Here is a 19,451-nt window from a genome sequence, read left to right on the forward strand (position 1 = left end):
GGTGTACGTTTGGTGACTTTGGGTGAAGGTGCATGCGCTGGAGACTGTTGTGAGGTGGATGGCTGTTGGGTGGGTGTGTGCCTGCGTTTGTGTATTTTGGGAGGGGGCGTCACAGACACACTGGTAGAGGACACAGGGGACGTGTGAATGGTAGTGGTGGATGTTCTGGAGAGGGACGTAGTGGCTGAGGATGTAGTGCTTGCAGGTGTGAGTATTGCCAAGACTGGGAGGGAGGAGGGAGACGAGGAGGAGGGGGACACAGTGGAGGCAGTGGATGTTGGTGTGTCTGCATGTGTGTGATGCTTGCGTGAGTGCCTGTGGGATGTGTGGTGCTTATGTTTGCCTGAGCTTCCCTTGTGTGTTGAGGTGTGTGCATGTTGGTCTGTAGGTGTGCTTGGGATAGGCAGAGGTACAGGGGATTGGGTCGGGGTGGAAGAAGTTGGAGGGGGGAGGCTAGAGATGGGGACAATGGCTGCCATCAGTGCTGAGGCCAGAGTCTGTAAAGCTCAGTGAAGGGCTGCCTGACCAGAATGAATGCCCTCCAGGAATGCATTGGTTTGTTGCAACTGCCTCTCTACACCCTGGATGGCATTCAAAATGGTAGACTGCCCAACAGTGAGGGACCTGAGGAGGTCAATGGCCTCCTCAGTGAGGGCAGCAGGGGTGACTGGGGCAGGGCCTGAGGTGCCTGTGGCGAAGGTGATGCCCACCCTCCTGGGTGAGCGGGCACGGGGCAAAGGCTGAGTGGCTGCTGGGAGGGCAGTGCTGGTAGGGGGGGGCGGCTGTACCTGTAGATGCAGGGGGCACAGATGTTGCCGCCACCACAAGGGAGCTCCCATCAGAGGACGAGTCTGTGTCGCTGGTCTCAGCTCCTGTCCCCGCCGTGGAGCTCCCCTCGTCCTCTATCCCACTGGTGAATTCTGACTCCGTAGTGTCGCCCTCCAGGGCCATGTGGGATGCAGCTCCCTCGTGCTCCGGTGCCACTGCTCCTCCGCCTGATAATGCTAATGCACACAAGAACAGGGAGACCAAAAAAAGGGGGGGGAGACAGAGGAAAGACATGTTGAGTGCATGCATTACCGCTACCGTTGGCGGACACACACAGAAGCCACCTGCACTACGCCGGGCTCTTAGGCTCCACTGTTCAATTCCTGGGACATGGCCTACAAGGCTATGGACGACATCTGCACACATAGATGACAAAGGGCATGAATAGCTGTACTTGCCACTCTACAGAGGTGGGGTGCCACATGGCGTGAGTACGGAGGGGCCTTGCCGACGGAACTCGCCCTGGCCTAGGGAAACCCACAGCCCATCTCCCCCACCCAGACACCTCATAATGCGCGCAAAGTCAGCAGAATGAGAGTGTGCTCATCCCCTTGTGTCTGCTGTGATGCCCTCAAGTGCCCATCCAACTCCAGGTAGGCCACCGCCAGGATCCTGAACATCAGGGGGGTCATGGTGCGACGGGCACCCCTCCCATGTTGGGAGGCCATCCCCAGCTGAGCCTCCGCCGTCTTCTTGCTCCAGCGGCGAATGTCCTCCCATCTTTTACGGCAGTGGGTGCTCCGTCTGTGGTAGACCCCCAGGGTCCGGACGTCCTTGGCGATGGCACGCCAAATATCTTCTGGTGGGCGCTGACCTACATGAAATGTACAGGGGGAAAAGAGAAGTTATTACCAACTGCACCGTCAAAGTGATTGGCCCCGTTCCCTACCCTTGCCATGTGGCACATGCATTCACCGTCTTTCATGCACGCAGCACTCTGCCTCCTTCCTTCCTACATCCAGCCCTCTCCACACAGGCATAGCCCATACAACATGCTCCCTGTGTAGTTACCTGTTTGTCTGGAGGACCGTAGAGTAGCGTGTACTGGGGGAGGACCCCATCCACGAGTTTCTCCAACTCCTCCGATGTGAAGGCAGGGGCCCTTTCCACAGACACTCGAGCCATTGTCTCTTCCAGACCGAGGTCACAGCAGCACTTGCAGTGTAGGTCCTCTCCTGTCGAAGATCAGGTATCGAGTGATTGAAGTGATAGAAAATGGCGGTCACGTCTGCGGTGGTGTGTACCGTCACCGCAGGCGTACATCGTCATTGTCTCCTGGGACCCATAGGGTCCAATGTTAACCAATGCAGCATTGCGCCGCGGTCTTCGACCGCCTACCGCGACGGTGTACAACGCCAGCGCAGTTACCTCACATCCCATTGTCCCACTTTACAGGTCAAGCAGCCGCCATTTCAGGAGCCCACATGGCTTCATTTTCAACTGCGTCACACAGACCTAGGCCTAGACTCAACACACATACAGGCCACCTTTTGTGTATGAATGGTGTTCTGTGCAAACTGTGGGTACGTACCTCTGAGTTGTTTGACTCTGTGCTCGCTGTTGTCCTTCATAGGCACTGTCCGCTGGGACATGTGAGGAGATGGCGGCATCCTCTGGTGTACCAATCGTTGGTGGACCTGTCGACAATGGAGGAGCGACATTTGATTATCACATACAGGCTTGACCGTGCCACAATCCAGGAACTGTGCACCCAGTTGGAGCCAGACCTGATGTCAGCAATCCGCCATCCCACAGGAATCCCCCCTCAAGTGCAGGTGCTGTCAGTGCTACATTTCCTTGCAAGTGGGTCATTTCAAACAACAGTGGCCATGGCATCAGGGATGTCCCAGCCTATGTTTTCCAACGTATTGTCAAGAGTGTTGTCTGCCTTTCTGAAACACATGCAGAGCTACATCGTTTTCCCTCAGGTGGAGGATTTGCACACAGTGAAAGGTCATTTCTTTGCCCTGGGACATATCCCCAACATCATAGGTGCCATTGATGGGACCCATGTGGCTTTGGTTCCCCCCCCCCACAGGAGTGAACAGGTGTACAGAAACCGGAAGAGTTATCATTCGATGAATGTACAGATGGTATGTTTGCAGACCAGTACATCTCCCATGTCAAGGACATGTTCCCTGGCTCAGTGCATGACGCCTACATCCTGCGGAATAGCAGCATCCCTTATGTGATGGGGCAACTCCAGAGGCACTGTGTGTGGCTATTAGGTGAGCACCTGGAAGCAAGTCAGTGGGAATGGTTGTCTGGGTCTGGGGATATCCCTCCAGGTTAGTGTGTGTCTGACAGTTGTCCCTCACCATTTGCAGGTGACTCTGGTTACCCCAACCTGTCATGGCTACTGACCCCAGTGAGGAATCCCGGGAAAAGGGCAGAGGAACGCTACAATGAGGCCCATGGGCGAACTAGGAGGGTGATCGAGCAGACCTTCGGGCTCCTGAAGGCCAGGTTCAGGTGCCTCCATCTGACAGGTGGATCCCTATTCTACTCACCAAAGAAGGTGTGCCAGATCATCGTGGCCTGCTGTATGCTTCATAACTTGGCTTTGCGACAACAGGTGCCTTTTCTGTAGGAGGATGGTCCAGATGGCGGTGTTGTTGCAGCTGTGGAGCCTGTGGACAGTGAAGACGAGGAAGCAGAGGAAGAAGACATGCACAACAGGGACTCAGTGATCCAGCAATATTTCCAGTGAGAGACAGGTAAGAATACAAACCTGCCTACTACATGTACTTTAACACTACTACCTCTCTACTGTGTGTCGTTTTCACCCAGTGTATGGTCACTGAGTTGTCACTTTTCCTTACGATTTCACAGATGTGGGTCCCACTGTGTGACATCTGCTTAGATTCCTCATGTACTAGAGCTGTGTGACATAGGTATGTTGACATTACTATTTAAAAAGCATTTTGTCACTGTAATTGCTAATACACTATTTCGAAATCACAGACAGACTCCAGATTGTTTTGTGCTTTAGGTGTGTTTATTTAAGTGCTCAATATTGGAGGGGGTAGTGAAATGGTGAGGGGTGATGGCGGAGGAATGTCCATGGCAGAGTCCAGTCTATTAGTCTCACAGGTGCATTGCCCATATGGGCATGGGAAGTGGAGCTGGGGCAGTTAAAGTATGGACAGGGTGACAAAGTGGGACAGTAGGATGACGATCAGGGTGGTCTCATTTCTTGGCGGGGGTCTTGGCATCGTGCTCTGTTTTTGTCCTGGATCTCAGGGACGGTTTGCGGGGTGGTTCTCCCTCTGCAGGGGGTGGGGTGCTGGTGTGGTGGTCCTGTGGCGGGGCGTCCTGTCCACTAGTGCTGGCGGAGGTGGTGGGCAGTTCATCGTCCATGCTAGTGTCAGGGGCCCCTTGTAGTGCGACAGTGTCCCTCCTGGTGTTCACAAGTTCCTTCAGCACCCCTACGATGGTGCCCAGGGTGGAGCTGATGGTTCTGAGTTCCTCCCTGAACCCCATATACTGTTCCTCCTGCAGGCGCTGGGTCTCCTGAAACTTGGCCAGTACCGTTGCCATTGTCTTCTGGGAGTGGTGGTAGGCTCCCATGATGGAGGAGAGGGCCTCGTGGAGAGTGGGTTCCCTTGGCCTGTCCGCCCCCTGTCGCACAGCAGCCCTCCCAGGTCCCTGTTGTTGTTGGGGTGGTGGGTTAGCCTGGGTTCCCTGTAGTGGTGGACACACAGCTGATTGACTTTTCCTGGGGACGGAGATATGGGCCCGCTGGGTGGGTGCTGTGCTGGTGCTGTGATTGTGTGATGGGAACCGACTGTCCCGAGGTCCCCGATGGGCCGGGCTGGTCATCTAGTTCCAGTTGGACAGAGGTGCTGTCATCACTGTGGGCCTCTTCTGTTGGTGGTGTGGACATGTGTGGACCCTCCTGTCCGGTGACGTTGGGTAGGGGTCCTGCAGGGGTATAAAAGGATGGTTATTACATCTGTGTGTGTGTCATGGTGGGCAATGGGTGGGTGACCGTGTACCCCAGTGTTTGCATTCCTGTGTGGGACCTTGTGTGATGATGGTTTAGGGGGTTGTATGGGTATGTGCAGTGGGCATGCTTTAGTGATGGGTGTCCATGCTTTGTTGTTGCATGCAGGGCTGGGTGTTGGGATGGGTGGTTAGTGATGTTGGGACATATTTGAGGAGTTAGGGTGCTGGGGGTGAGGGTGGGGTTATGTGATCACATGCAGGTAGGGTGGGGGTCGTAATATTTATGATTGGACTTAACAGAGTCCATTCCTCCAGCTACTCCTGCGAGGCCCTCAGGATGCAGAATCGCCAAGACCTGCTCCTCCCATGTTGTTAGTTGTGGGGGAGGAGGTGGGGCTGAACCGCCAGGTGGTGTCTTGAGATGTGATCCTGCTAAGGATTGAGGACAAAGAACTACATGGACCATAATGCATCAGAATGGTGGATGGAACCCAGAACTGAGATACATGTGGAGCAAGGTGAGCAAAGTCCCAGAATGTATTCTGGGGCAAAGATAGAACCGAATGCGCCCCTTTTGATTGTGCCACCTGGTGCCAGGATGGTAGAATCCTAACAGGTAGCCTTCACTGAGGAGGCCTTACTGGCCATAAGAACAACAGAGTACAAGATTGGTCTGTCTTATGTCTCCTTGACATCAGTCACATGCTGCATTAATACTAAGGGCCTGATTTAGATCTCGGCAGACTGGTTACTCCATTACAACAGCGACGAATGTCCCGTCGACCAAAATATAAATCCCAAAGGTTATAATGGGATTTATATTTCGGTAGACAGGATATCTGTCATCGTTGTGGCAGGGTAATCTTCCTGTCAAGATCTAACTCAGGACCTAAGTGTTGATGACGTGTAGCATTGCTAGGGAAGACGACAATGCCTCTTTCAGTGGTGTAGCTGTAATAGGATATTTTCATAGGAAGAAGGTTTGAGGTTTTGTTTCAAATTATGTAAGGTGGTTCAGTTGCCTCCCCGTGAGGAGAAGTTTGTTCGGTTGGAATAAAATGTTCTCTTATGAGCACTTGCGGATTTTGTCACTAGTTCAGGGGAATTTGATACTGGGGTTTATAATCTGAACCTTGACGTAACCAGCATTTTAATTTGAAATGCGTGCTTCTGTCTGTTCTTGTTTGGACTGAAAGGGCGGTTTCAGACTGGGAGCAGTGTTGTTGCCTCTTGGGATTGCTCTTCTATTGTTTACTCTTGCTGATTTCGTAGAAGCCAAAGGAGGATAGTGTTTTCTTGGATTTAGCCATTTTGTTAGTGTGGGGACTGGAGTGTTGATAATTTATTTTGGTTTTCATTACGAATACATTTATGAGCTCCTCATCTTTCTTAGGGTGGAGCTTGACAGAGTGAGGGCTAGCTAGTGGTTCGTGAGTCCTGGGGAATTAAGATATTGCTTTAGTCAGACCATCCTAAGGCAACCAAAAAGGTTGCTATTGTACAAAAGGAAATTGATGGTGTTTCCTTTCCTGTCGGGTGGGAACGTTATTTGTTCAAAAGGAGCAAAAAAATAAGCAGTTCAGTTTGAAGCCACCTACAAAAAGAGTGCTGACGTAGTTTATGCCATCATCCTTATTGTAAAGTTGGTGACATTTTCAATTAATGTACTGTTTTGTTCGGCGAGTAGATACTTGAGTTGGAGCCTGATTTGGGAAAGCAGTGGGTCGAAATGAGATTGATGAGATGGTGCAAAGAGATGAGCAGAGCTGCCAGTATCATAAATAGTGACGCTGCAGATCGCAGCTATTTGACATTTGGCTCAGTTGTCATGGCAATAGGATCTGTGTGTGGGGTAGCAAACCAGCACTGTGTGGCTCAATTGGAGGTGTTTCTTGGGGGGGTGGGTTGAAGGCTTATGATAAATTGCTGATGTTAAATATGTTAATTGTGCTAGATGCATAATGTCTTGAGTTCTGCAGTGATATAGCTATGTCACTCGAAGGTGTCTTAAGTGACAGAATTCGCCTAAAGCATCAATATACGTCAAGATAAAAGAGTGCTGAACCTACAAGGGCTAGCATTTACAAAAGGGTGGTGAAATTGCTTGTATGTGTCAAACTCTGTAAGTATAGGCAGACCCTGATGGGGAACTCAGTATGGATATTACTGTAGAACACCCAAGACCCTGAAATATATATAAATAAAGGGGGGATCGTATGGTGAATGTCAAGATTCAAGCATGCACATCATTAACCTGTAGAGAGACGTGGATATAGACCTTACAAGGCCCCCTCAGTGTGCAGAACTTCTTTTCCAGATCTTCAGTGCATATCTTCTTTCCAAAAGAGTGGAGAGATGTAGTGGAGAGTGAGGTTCATGTACCAGGACTAGAAAACTAACTGCCCTACCTCTTTTGCTAATGACTTGATTTTGAGTGTTACTTTATAGAATTATATTTTATTCCTTACTGGGCTGAACCATGTTTTTGTGTTGTGTTGTGTTTTATGTATAATAACGTGATGACTAAACTCATTTTAACCCAACAGATGTGGGAAGTGAGACAAGAAAAATTAAAGCAGGTCATCTTATAGCATATACTGAAAAAATAACCGGCAATGTTCTGCATGAAGAAGGCGAAAGGAGTATGCACCAGAGCCCAAAGAAGGGAGCAAATACTAAAGGTCAGCAGTGGGCAGGAAGTAATTTCACTCTACAAGAAGAACAAATTGTCCATTGCAAAGGTGGTTCAGTGAGCCAAGAATATGCCACACTCAGTCCATGGACATCCGACATACTGGGATCTGATTCACACAGTAACATTTTGCCTCATCTTCCAAATGCAAAGGTTCCCGTATGTCGACAGATCAGTTACGGACCATATGCCTGTCCTGAATGTGAGAAAATGTTCAAAACAAATCAGGATCTCACAAGACACCAGAGAACACATTCTGGAGAGAGGCCATATCATTGTACAGAGTGTGGAAAGAGATTCGCTCGGAGCCACCACCTCACTGCCCACAAAAGGACTCACACGGGCGAGAGACCATTTCAGTGTACTGTATGTGGGAAAAGCTTCAGTTTAAAAGGAAACCTCAAAGCACACCACAATACGCATTTGATGGCATATAGAAAACAACACAAGCGGTAGGCCTCACCTGGAACTCTAAGATGACAAATATATCAACAAATAAACACTTTTAATGTATTTAACGAAGGAACACATCTCAGTAGACAAAATACTTTATTTTTCACAAGAGAAAATGAGCATATCCTGACTCTAAACCAAGGTTTATTCGTGTCTTCCCAAACACATAAACTAAAAATGTAACCCAATGGAAAAATGTTAAATTGATATCTCTGGCACAAAGAAGTGGCTCCGTACAAGCTCCAAAACACATAGAGGAAAATGTAGTTACTGAAAATAATTATTGCATTAAACTTTAACAAATCATTTTCCTGATTTGCGATGACACAAGAATGAGGTTTATTACTGTGGCTACTTGTATGTATCAGTGTTTTCAGGTTGCTAAAAGATGACAGCCCTTCAGGCCTTTGGCGTCAACACAAAAGATTATAATTGTGAATCATTCACATAAACAAAGAATTAAGCATTATGGGCCTGATTACAACTTTGGAGGAGGTGTTAATCCGTCCCAAATGTGACGGATATACCACCAGCCGTATTACGAGTTCCATAGGATATAATGGACTCGTAATACAGCTGGTGGTATATCCGTCACTTTACCCTCACTTTTGGGACGGATTAACACCTCCTCCAAAGTTGTAATCAGGCCCTATGTGTTCACATATCCTTTTTTTGAATAAAAGTGCTATTTTTGTGTGGTATTGGGAATAAAGCTTTTTTCATACTGTCTACACACTGGCCATTGGGTAGCAATAAGTGGTCCCATGAGTGAGCATGCTTTGATGCACAGAATTTGTTGTGCTTCGAGGTTTAATGGAGCACTTGCATTTTTCTTGCTGAATCCGCGCTGCATATGTAGGCTCTTTTTTCCGCCAGTTCAGTGTTTGTGCCTTGTTTCTCCGATTACTTGATTCATGTTGACTGTACTGTCCGAGGATATTTTCGAGACGTTGTTAAACAGCCAATCTCAAAATCAATATTTTCTTCCCTACAGGCATATTTTCAACTACACTGAACTTGCTTACCTTCAAACTCTATGTGCATAGATATGTTCAACATTTCCGTACACCTTATAATTAAAATAATACTTTATTCAATTTTAAATACAAATTATAAAAGAACAACATAAGTACAATAAAAACAGCTCAAAACGCCAAATCTCTGAAGCACATATGCAAATTGACAGGAACAAGGGGCTAGAAGTATGAAGTAAATGAATACCAATTCTTACTGAAATGACAATTTACGAATCAGTATTTGGTATGTACGAATGTGAGTGACTGGCCATTACCAATTCAGTACAAGTTGCATTCGCTATTGAGGGAAATGCATATAACGATTTGTTAACTAATGAATCAAGTCACAAATACCCAATTTTTACCTGGCAGCGATTGATGACATCACAAACAGGAAGTAGAGTAGCAGCAGGCTATAAGAGCACTGGAGAGCTCTGAGACAGGTGAGTGCCAATTCAATCCAATTGGGATCAGCACCGATCTCGGGTATCTTCCCCTGGATGCAGGAAAATGTCCAGACAGAATCCTGAGCTGAAGACCCTTGGCAGGAGTAAAAGAAAATTTAATTTTTTAGAGAAAGTGGTGTAAATACTCACTGAAGAGTGTGTTTCCAATCATGATGCCTTGTTTGGGAAAACATCTCTCACTGTGCCATATGCACAAAAGAAAAAAATATGGTTGCACATCCAGGAGCATATTAGCTCTGTGGGGATGGGGTGGTGGGGAGTGGTCACACTGTGATCTATAGAAGAGATCCCTAAAAGATATTAGGATCTCTGAGCCAGGACCAAAGATAAGTTGGCAACCCGCAGAACTGAGGCCCGTGCAACAGGACGAGGATCTCCACCACCCACCCCTCTTGAAGAAATCATCAGGTCCACCCTGGCAGTGTTGACAGGTGACATTTGAAAGTGGTATGGCATAAAATGTTGGGTACAACATTTATGTAGTGAGTGACGCCAGCAACCTTAATGGACAAATGTGGGGTCACGGGTGGGTCCTCCTACTGAGGAAAAAAATGAAAAAAGATTGGCAAATGGTGCATTTTGAACCAAAATAATTTAGTATAAATGCAGGCTTATAAATCAGTGGAATGTATAATTTTGAAATATTGAACACATTAAAAACTGCTATATATCTTACCTCATTAATATGTTCAACAGTTACTGTAATTTGCAAATTGTACAGCGCGGCAACTTCAGCCCTTTAAAGTGTGTGCTTGCTCAGTGTCTTGCAGTTGCAGGCAATGACAGCTTTGGAGGAAATGGTTCTAACCAGGCTTTGAGAAGCATTCACAGCTTCTGGCTGCAATCAGTCATATGGAAAAATGTGCAGACTGGCCTTTAAGAAAGATGAAAATGTGGGGGTTCTCTAAAAGGGAACATGTAAAATAAATTTCTGTGATTCCCATTGTGTGCCCCCCAACCAGTATTTTGGTTTCTCTCTGAGATATAACTGCATCCAGAAATATAACACACTAACTGACATGCACCTAAAACCGGTCAGTACGATTGGCTTTGGCAATGGTTGATAACTGTTTGAGATAAATAAGTCACAACAATGAGTGGATATACATAATTAACATTGGAAATGTTTCAATTTTGAAATTGTGAGTCTGTGAATTAAATAGTATTGACGCCTGTGGAAGGTGTTTTGGTCTTCAGCTGCATGTGCTTTATGTTAGATATGTATGCCTTTTTTCTCTGCATATCTCATCCATCTGCACATCTTTAACTGCCTCTTTTTCCTCCACAGCACCCTTTTTACTCTTCTCAGAATACATTTTCTTGCATCTCCTTCACCACTTCCAAACGTACACTGCACTCACTCATGTTTAAACAATTTATTTCCTTTTGCTTTTGCCTTGTAAATATTTTGACATCTGTGTACCCCTTCACACACATTTCCACAGAATTTCAGTTGCAAATTGGAAAACATGACAGTAGTTTTGTGTGCTCTGCTGAGGCCAACCTACTGACAGGCACATTGCTTTGGCTTCAGCCTCAGCATCAGAGCTCGCAAACAAAGCCCCTAATAAACACCTGGTACAGTTCAAAGTATGCACTATGCAAGAGTTAAAAGATGCAGAAAAATAATACAGAAACACAGTGTGATAAAATAGCTAACTCCAGTAGAAAATGCAAGATTAAGTAAAATGTGAAATAAGAGAGGAACTAAATCATTGAAATACATTGCCTTAACATTTGTAGCATTCATTGTAAAGCAATCCATGTTTTTGGCATTAATGCTCAGGGCATGAAGTTAAAGCCAGTTTTATTACCATAAATCAGATAACTGCCTTTACTATAAGCATGTATTTCTCCTTTTGCGCTTGACTCAGATATTTGGATCAACTTTGCTAGGAAACAAACCTCTGTTTGTTTTTTGGACCAATTTCACGAGGGAACAAATGCAGTAGTTCTGCATCTAATGGGGCCAGCTACAAGCAGCCATGGTGTCACATTGTGCGACCTGAGCGTGACCTGGGTTCCCAGCACAATCTACATAATACAAGTGTTGTCAGGCAGCCTAATCCTAGATCAGGGTCCACACAAGATACGGGTGATACCACACAGGTGTTTGGTGGTCTTGAAGCTCTGTGTTGAAGGTACAGCACCTATAACACAAGCATATAAGAATAATGACCAAAACAAAATCTGGACTAGAAAGAAGCATCACAAGTGGCTTCCAACATCCAGCTACAACCATTGAAGAATCCAATAAATCTATGGAGGCAAAAGTGGACTCTATGACAGAGCTCATGCCCGCTTAATGTGACCAAAATGCAACAGTACAATGCAACATACAGATGTACTCAACATCATTTATTGTCCCATATAGATATTTTGAAACTGTCAATAAATCGCCTTGCACAGGGTACATTAACACGCCATAATATAGGGGTGCAGGTCTAAACAGGTCACTATAATGGCTATGTCGCATGGGCCCTTGTGCAAGTAACCACAGCAGTAGAGAGTTTACAGACCACTCAGATTGCACAAGGCGGAGCAGTTGGGCCTGCCGAATGTGAGGAGCTATCTAGTATTAACAGTGTCTCCGAGAATGAGACAATAAGTGTGCGTCGCAGTAGATCCCAAAATGGTGGTGTTGATAGTGAAGGTTCCACTGCACCTATGTGACAAAGTTTAGTTCATAGTAGACACAATCAGTAACAAGTTTTACATTTGCACTACATATTGTTTTGTCATTTTTGCTATTTCAGTAATGAGTATTGATGTTTTCTTTTATTTGAGCATTCTGAAAAGGGAAAAGGATTTTCAGTTCCCTTTACAATCTGAAAAATAAAGGTTATTTTGTTTAACGCTGCACTTCTTGTGCAAAATGTAACAAACAGCATTATTTGCATATCTTAAAAGTAATTGTTTGTGGTAGCTGTACGTCTGGCTCTTACCCATGCTACCGATGAACTATCCTGTATTGCCAGTGCTGGTGGGTTTTGGGGTTCATCATCATCAGTTTCTGATTCGGACATGATTTCTGGCAATCCTTTCCGCACTGCAACATTGTGGAGAATTGCACATGCAGCAGTGATCTTGCAACTTGTCTTGGGAATATTGTAGGACATCCCCACGTTTATGGAGACAGCAAAATCTACTCTTTAGTAAACCAATTGTCCTCTCAATGGCAGACCGGGTTCTTTTGTGTGCTGTACTGTAGCATACCTCACTTTGATTGGATGGACGAAGAAATGGTGTTAAAATCCGTGATCGCAGGGCATATTCACTATCACCTACAATTGGGAATATGGTTACAGTATCTTCAATTTGGACATTTATGTCATATACATGGGCCAAATTTACCAAGTAGAAGGTCATCTTCAAACTCTCCTCCTTGATGATGTGAGTAAATTCCGCTGTGCTTGAACATAAATGAGTTGTGCACTCTGCCACAAGAATCTGTTAATACATATTTTGCATCACACACCAATTGAATATTAGGTGAATGAGTATGTTTCCTGTTTATAAATATGTACTCATCGTAAGATGACGACATATGGGACCATGGGTGCCATCAGTACATTCTATTACATGAGGAAACTAAGCAGTGTGGTGAAAATTGAATTTGGCTTGCACAAATCCTGTGCTCTGCTGGAGAAAATTATGATTATGTGTTTTCTGTACAATCACATCCAGGAAAACCTTACAAAACCTAGAAAGGGCACTCCATTATACCCCATGTGCAGAACCAATGACACCTAGGTAATTCCCAGAGGCTAAAAGATGGAGTGACCATAGTACCTGCACATGAGTGGGTATGGCATTGCTTCTGAAAGTGTTTTTCTCAAGCTGAGGCCTTATTTCTGCAATAAGGTGTAGAATAACTGCACCACTATTTAGCTTATATTTCCACCTCTGTTTCTTGGGAAAGTGTAATCCTCACTCTTAAAATTGGTTCGTTTTCTCCTCCTTCTCTGAAAAGCATTGAGAATCCTCATCCTCTTCGCAATCATTTACAGCAGTGGTTCCCAACCTGTGGTCCAGGGACCCCGGGGTACTGCAAAAACTCCTCAGGGAGTCCGCAACTGCATAGAAAATGTAATAATTTTAATAGATTAGGTCCCCAGTTTTAGATAATAACTTAGTGGGGGGGTCCCCACATTCCAATAATGATTCAGGGTAACACAGGATAGTAGAACAAGTGTTATTGACCCTTGTCTTTCTCTCCATTTTTTTCTTCCAAATGTAAGACAGTGTTTAAAAAATATGTCTATTTGAGAAATGCCATATCATTCACATGCTAGTATGGGGACCCCGGAATTCAGAGATGTGCAAATAACCACTGCTTCTCAACACCTTATCTAGTGCACCTTTTGGAATACAAAGGTTTCCTTGATACCTATTTTTCACTCTTTATATTTCACCAAATGATTTGCTGTATACCCGGTATACAATGAAAACCCATTGAAAGGTTCAGCTCCTTTATTGGCTCTGGGTACCTAGAGTTCTTGATGAACCTACAAGCATTATATATCCCGGCAACCAGAAGAGTCCAGCATACATAACGGTATATTGCTTTTAAAAGTCTGCCATAACTGGAAAAAGTTAGAAAAAAGAAGAAAACCTGAACAGAAATAGGTCTTTTTTACCTCAATTTCAAAAATGTTTTTATTTTAGCTGTTACTTTATGTAGGAAAACTTTGAAAGATCTACACAAATGATCCCTTGCTGAATTCAGTATTTTATCTACTCTTCAGAAATGTTTAGCTGTTCGGGATCCAGCATTGGTTTCATGCCCCTTTCTGTCACTAAATGGGGGGAGGCTGAAAGCACAAAAAATAGTAAGAATGGGGAATTTACAAGTACAATGCCCCAAATTGTGTTGAAAAATGTGTTTTTCTGATTAAAGTCTGTCTGTTCCCGAATGTTGAGAAGATGGTGATTTTAGCACCGCAAACCCTTTGTTGATGCCATTTCAGAGAAAAAAAACACAAGCTTTCTTCTGCAACCCTTTTTCCCATTTTCTTTTTCTTTAAATAAAATGTATGTTGTATTTTGGAAAATTTCTTGGTCTTCTCCAGGGGAACCCACAAACTCTGGATACCTCTAGCATACGTAGGGTGTTGAAAAAAAAAGGACGCAAATTTGGCATGGGTAGCTTATGTGGACAAAAAGTTATTAGGGCCTAAGCGCGAACTGCCCCAAATAGCCTAAAAAAGGCCACCCATTGCAACAAAGGAGCTTCACTGGTACAGATATATAATGTAACCTTAATTCTGAATGGATCACATAGTGTGAGCTGGTGTGGTGGGAGGTGAGACAAAGAAGCTGCCTACATGTGTGTTTTTCTTCTGCCTGAACTGGGAGGAGTTTGGAGAACCCCAAAGCCCCTGCTCCGTACCAAGCTGCAGCAACACATTGTGACTTATAAATGATGAGCGGAGGGGAAAGTGTGGTCCTGCCCACAGGCTGCAGAAGATTAAATATCGCTACTCCTGATTAAATTGGCTTAAGGCTATAGTTTCTTATCTGTCACTACCTGGAACCAGAAGAGTCGAAGTTTACACCCAGGTAGGGGAAATTATTAACTCTATTCAATGAATGACTGCCAATTGGTAGCCTTATGATATTGTTTTTGCAGGTGGGATTTCACATAATTGGTGGTTAAATTCAGTTTCCTCATAAAAGTTAGAAAAGACTCAACTAGACTGCAAAGTGCTCCCGGTTTGAGAGCCAAAAGCAATGCGTCAACTGCGTAAACTAACACAGCGGTAAGTACACTCCCAATATTTGGTACATCTCCTGGGGCACTAACTAACAATGAATTCAAACCATTGATATAGATAATAAATAGTAGCGTTGCAAGGGTGCAGCCTTATCACACACTCCTGGCCAGTGGAAAAGGCTTAGGCAATTCTCCAGATGGGACAAAGCAAACTTTGGCAGCTAACCTTTGGTGCAGATTATAAAGGAAATTTACCAGAACCACGTCATCACCCAGTTCTAACAGCAGTAGCCATAGCTTTGCGCGATTAACACAATCAAAAGCTGTTGAAAGGTTCATAAAGGCCAACAACAGTGGGCAAAGATTTGCAATGGTGTCCTTGCCAGTGATGTGGTATATGTTCAAGCACTGTTCCACTGTACCCAGCCCTGGGCGGAAACCAAATTGACTAGGGCTCAAAATGTTGAGTCTCCAACTGTTTTAGGCAGGAAAAAAAAACAAGCTGACCAGGATCTTAACTTAGCTGTCAATTATAGATATAGACAAAAACAATTTAGGAGCAACGCTGTCCCCTTTTTTAAAAATAGGAATCATAAATAAGAGGGCCCAAGAACTGGGGACATTAATAAACAGCAAGTTGCTGAACACATTTGTCAGTAAAGGCCACTGCAGGTTGATATTACATGTAATAAGATCCAATTGGACATAGTCTGGTCCTAAGCCTTTCCCTCTTTCCCTTTGCCTAATAGTCTTCTCTACTTCCACTGAGGTGACAGACATTCTAAGGGATCCTTCTCATTTATTAAATAAAACATTTAATCGGCTTCCCTCATTGTTGGCCGACAAATAGATCTAAAGTGGGTGAACCAATGAGCACTAGATATATTACTACACAAAGGCCCTCATTACGAGTCTGGCAGTCGCATGACCGCCAGACAAGCGGTGGTGGTCCCACTGCCAACATGCTGGCGGTGGGACCTCCAGATTATGGCCGTGGCCGCCACAGTCCGACCATCAACACTGCCAGGCTACTGCAAGCTGGCAGCATGGCGGTCCCGGCGGTTTTCATTCTCCAGGGCAGCGCTGCTTGCAGCGACGCTCTGGGGATTAGGAGTCCCCATCCACCAGCCTTTCCATGGCAGTTTACACTGCCATGGAAAGGCTGGTGGAATGGGGGTATCAGGGGGCCCATGCACTTGGCATGGGCAGTGCAGGGGCCCCAGTGCACAGCCCCGTCACGCATTCCACTGCCCGAATTACCGGCAGTGGAATGCCGACAGGTGCTGCTGCATCCGTTGCACTGCCACATTGGCGCCAGCTCCATTAGGAGCCGGCGTCAATGTTAAGGCCCTGCGGTGAAGTCCTATTAGGCCCGGCGGGGCACACGCCGCACAGGCGGTCTGAAGGCAGAAAGAGTTTGGCGGGCGGCCTCCAACCCCCTGCAAACTCTTAGGGAGGGCCCAAAGTATTTGTTGGGGCAGGCCTTTGCCTGAACCTTTTCTCCATGTCCCAAAACATGTTGCAGTTCTTTTTGGAGGCAGCATCCTCAGACATTTCCCAGTCTTTTTTGACAATTTATCCCTCCTATTTGTAAGGCTACATTTATAGATTTTATGGCCATTTCCTCTAAAGGAAGGCACAAAAGGTCTTCCCACTTTGCACAGCTGTATAATGTTAATAAGGTCAGCTGCGGCCACATGTGATCCTAATTCCTTTCCTCTGTGATCAGGCTCTCCTACTTAACCATGTGATCGCTCTGTCCTCAGACCCTCAGTGTTGAACCCGAGTTTGGCGTTGAAGTCTCCACAAACAATAAAATATTGTTGAGTCAATAAGCCAACACTAACAGATTTGAGTTAAAAAGCTAAACAACTTTGTAAAATGTATAGACAGTGTTAAATCATTATGATAAAAGTTAACCAAATAAAAATAAAAGGAGCTTGATTCGCGAGGCCTGAAAAGTTAACTTTAGTGTCTAGTTCTGATAGAATAACAAGCATAACCATAACAAAAAGTGAAGTTGTGTCCTACGTTTCTTGAAGGGCAATGAAATCATATTTGTCAATTACAGCATTCCGGGTTATCATTCTTTGTCTTAAGCCTGGCTATAATCCACCTCAACAAGGAAAAGGAACTATGGTTAATTGATTCCCTTTTACTATCATGATGCCTCAGGACAGTAACTGTGTTACTATTGGTGGAATGGGAACTCCTTGTCCGTGTTGGGTAGTGGAAGTCAGTCAATATGCAGGAAGGAAGAGGTGGGTGGATGGATGGACTGGATTGAAGAACAGGTGGTGTTGTGGAAGGATCGATAATTTGGTGAATGAAAAGATGACGTGGCTTGATGAGTGAATGGATGGTCAAACACATTGTTTTGGTGTCAAAATGGATGGACACGTTGATGGAAGAGGTGGATTCATGGATGGATCCCTAATGGAAGGGTGGAGAGATAAAGCCCATCTTTAGCACAATGCTCAGTGCCAGCACCAGTGGACAGAGATTGTGAAGACTTGTAGCATGAATCTAACTATAAACTAAATTAAAGTTATTGGATGTTAAAACAGTTATATTTGCATATTGCACTTTGCGATGTTAAGAGCTACTGACTATTGAGAATCGCAATTTCTCTACCAAAACACTGTATAGATTGCATGCCGAGGTCTGCAACTGACAATTTCTGGCCACGGAAATGCTGTTTTTTAAATTGGTTAAACACAACCTAAGTATGTGTACTGACATGCATTGAGGGAGCTGGGACATATTTGCCCTTGATGTTACCAACAGGCGGTGCATTAGGCTGGTGCATAGTGGTATGAATAGGACAAACGTTGGGGACTTTTGATGCGTTATGCCTATCTTAGTCTCGATGTAGAGACCACAGAAATGTTGTGAATAGTTAAGTAGCATATGTCTCTTTCTGGGACTTGTGATGTGTGCAGACATACTACATTAAACGCAACTTGCACTCAAACTGAATTTACATGCCTGGGACCTCAACTCACCGTTTCCTGGATGCTCATTTTATAACAATTCAGTTCATGTTGTATGTCTACTCTTTCAGATCAGCGCTGGATTTCCTTTGCAAGAGCTCTCGATCCTGGAAAGTGGATTTCTCTTGAGGATATGGCATGTCAAACACATCTTTATGGTGTACACGCTGAGCCCTGCTTTTTTCAGCTCACAGTAGGAGAAAATGGCTGGTGCCTTTGAACATTTACAGGTCCTCTCCTATCTCCTCTGCCCTTGAGCAGCACGCACATCCAACCAACGCAAAGATCACGTCACTTGTTCCTGGAAATAATCATTACTGTATCCAGCTGTGCAGCCCTCATTTGTCAGCTCTGCAGCAGCTTCTGTGATCCTGTAGAATTGTAATACTGTCAGGAAGTTTCAGTAAACACTTTGCATTCCAGCAACTAAACTATATTTTCATCCCACATCCACGATTTTCGAGCATTCTTCCTCTAAATTTAGAAATGGTGCCTGTGAAGTGCAGGTTGACCCACTGAGGGACCATGAAGTGGTTTCACTGTGTATGTGACGCAGACCTTCCACAAGTAACTCACCATCTGTCTCAGCCGGTAGCCCGCCAAAGGCTCCCACATGACCATAATATAGGACCAGATTACAACTAACCTGTAAAAATGCGATCGCCGCATGGCACACAAGCACCCAGTTTGTGCAGAGATTGTAATTAAAACAGTGTGGTGTTTGTCACATCGATAATTACCGTTGCGGTAAAGTTCTCCCCCACTTCATTTTTGGCAGATCAAACCTCCCATATCTTAACAGGAAAAAGGCCCGGTATTTACCAACCCATATGGATTTTGGTGCAGTAAACGTCAAAATCCACAGGTTATTCACCAAAGGCGAGATAGGTCGAACTGGTGACACCCGATAAATTCTGCATCAGACTTTTTCAGGCAAGACAAATTTTGACTATCCCTCAGGGGTACTTCAATTGTAACAAAGCCCAAATGTGTTGCGTACTCGCTGCTACAGATTGATATCCTAGAACTAGAACAAGGGTGGAAAAAAATTAAATATGCAACATTTGAACCAAAATATGTTCAATGCACTTTCCTTGAAACACATGCGCGGATAATTTACTGATCCAATAAGACTCGGAAAAGGAGAGGAAGATGACTTTATGCCATTTCCCTTTCTTTCTATATTTTTATTGTTTTGTAAATGAAGTCTGAATGTGCATGGGTCATCTCAGGTTGGGGTAGTACTTCTGAAAATACTTCAATTAAGTACTGTAAGAAACTCCATTTTGCTAGCAGGTCGTTTTTATTACATTTCAGACGGTGTATTTAGAAAATATT

At 45.0% G+C, this 19,451-nt stretch overlaps 1 protein-coding gene across 6 annotated transcripts in view; it reads left to right on the top strand.

The window, feature by feature from the left end:
* Positions 1-18,757, top strand: part of LOC138300153 (zinc finger protein 282-like) — a 90,984-nt gene extending 72,227 nt beyond the window's left edge. For 5 of the 6 annotated variants that reach the window (XM_069239104.1, XM_069239103.1, XM_069239105.1 and 2 more), the window contains one exon: positions 7,323-8,465. In XM_069239104.1, coding sequence (XP_069095205.1) covers positions 7,323-7,924 — 602 coding nt within the window. In that variant the 3' untranslated portion in view covers positions 7,925-8,465. Of the gene's footprint in view, positions 1-7,322; positions 8,466-18,184 lie in introns of those variants that run through there. The other variant, XM_069239109.1, reaches the window with a different exon arrangement.
* Positions 18,758-19,451: the final 694 nt, after the last annotated feature.

The sequence above is a fragment of the Pleurodeles waltl genome, chromosome 6 (genome assembly GCF_031143425.1).
Source record: "Pleurodeles waltl isolate 20211129_DDA chromosome 6, aPleWal1.hap1.20221129, whole genome shotgun sequence".
Lineage (NCBI taxonomy): Eukaryota > Metazoa > Chordata > Amphibia > Caudata > Salamandridae > Pleurodeles > Pleurodeles waltl.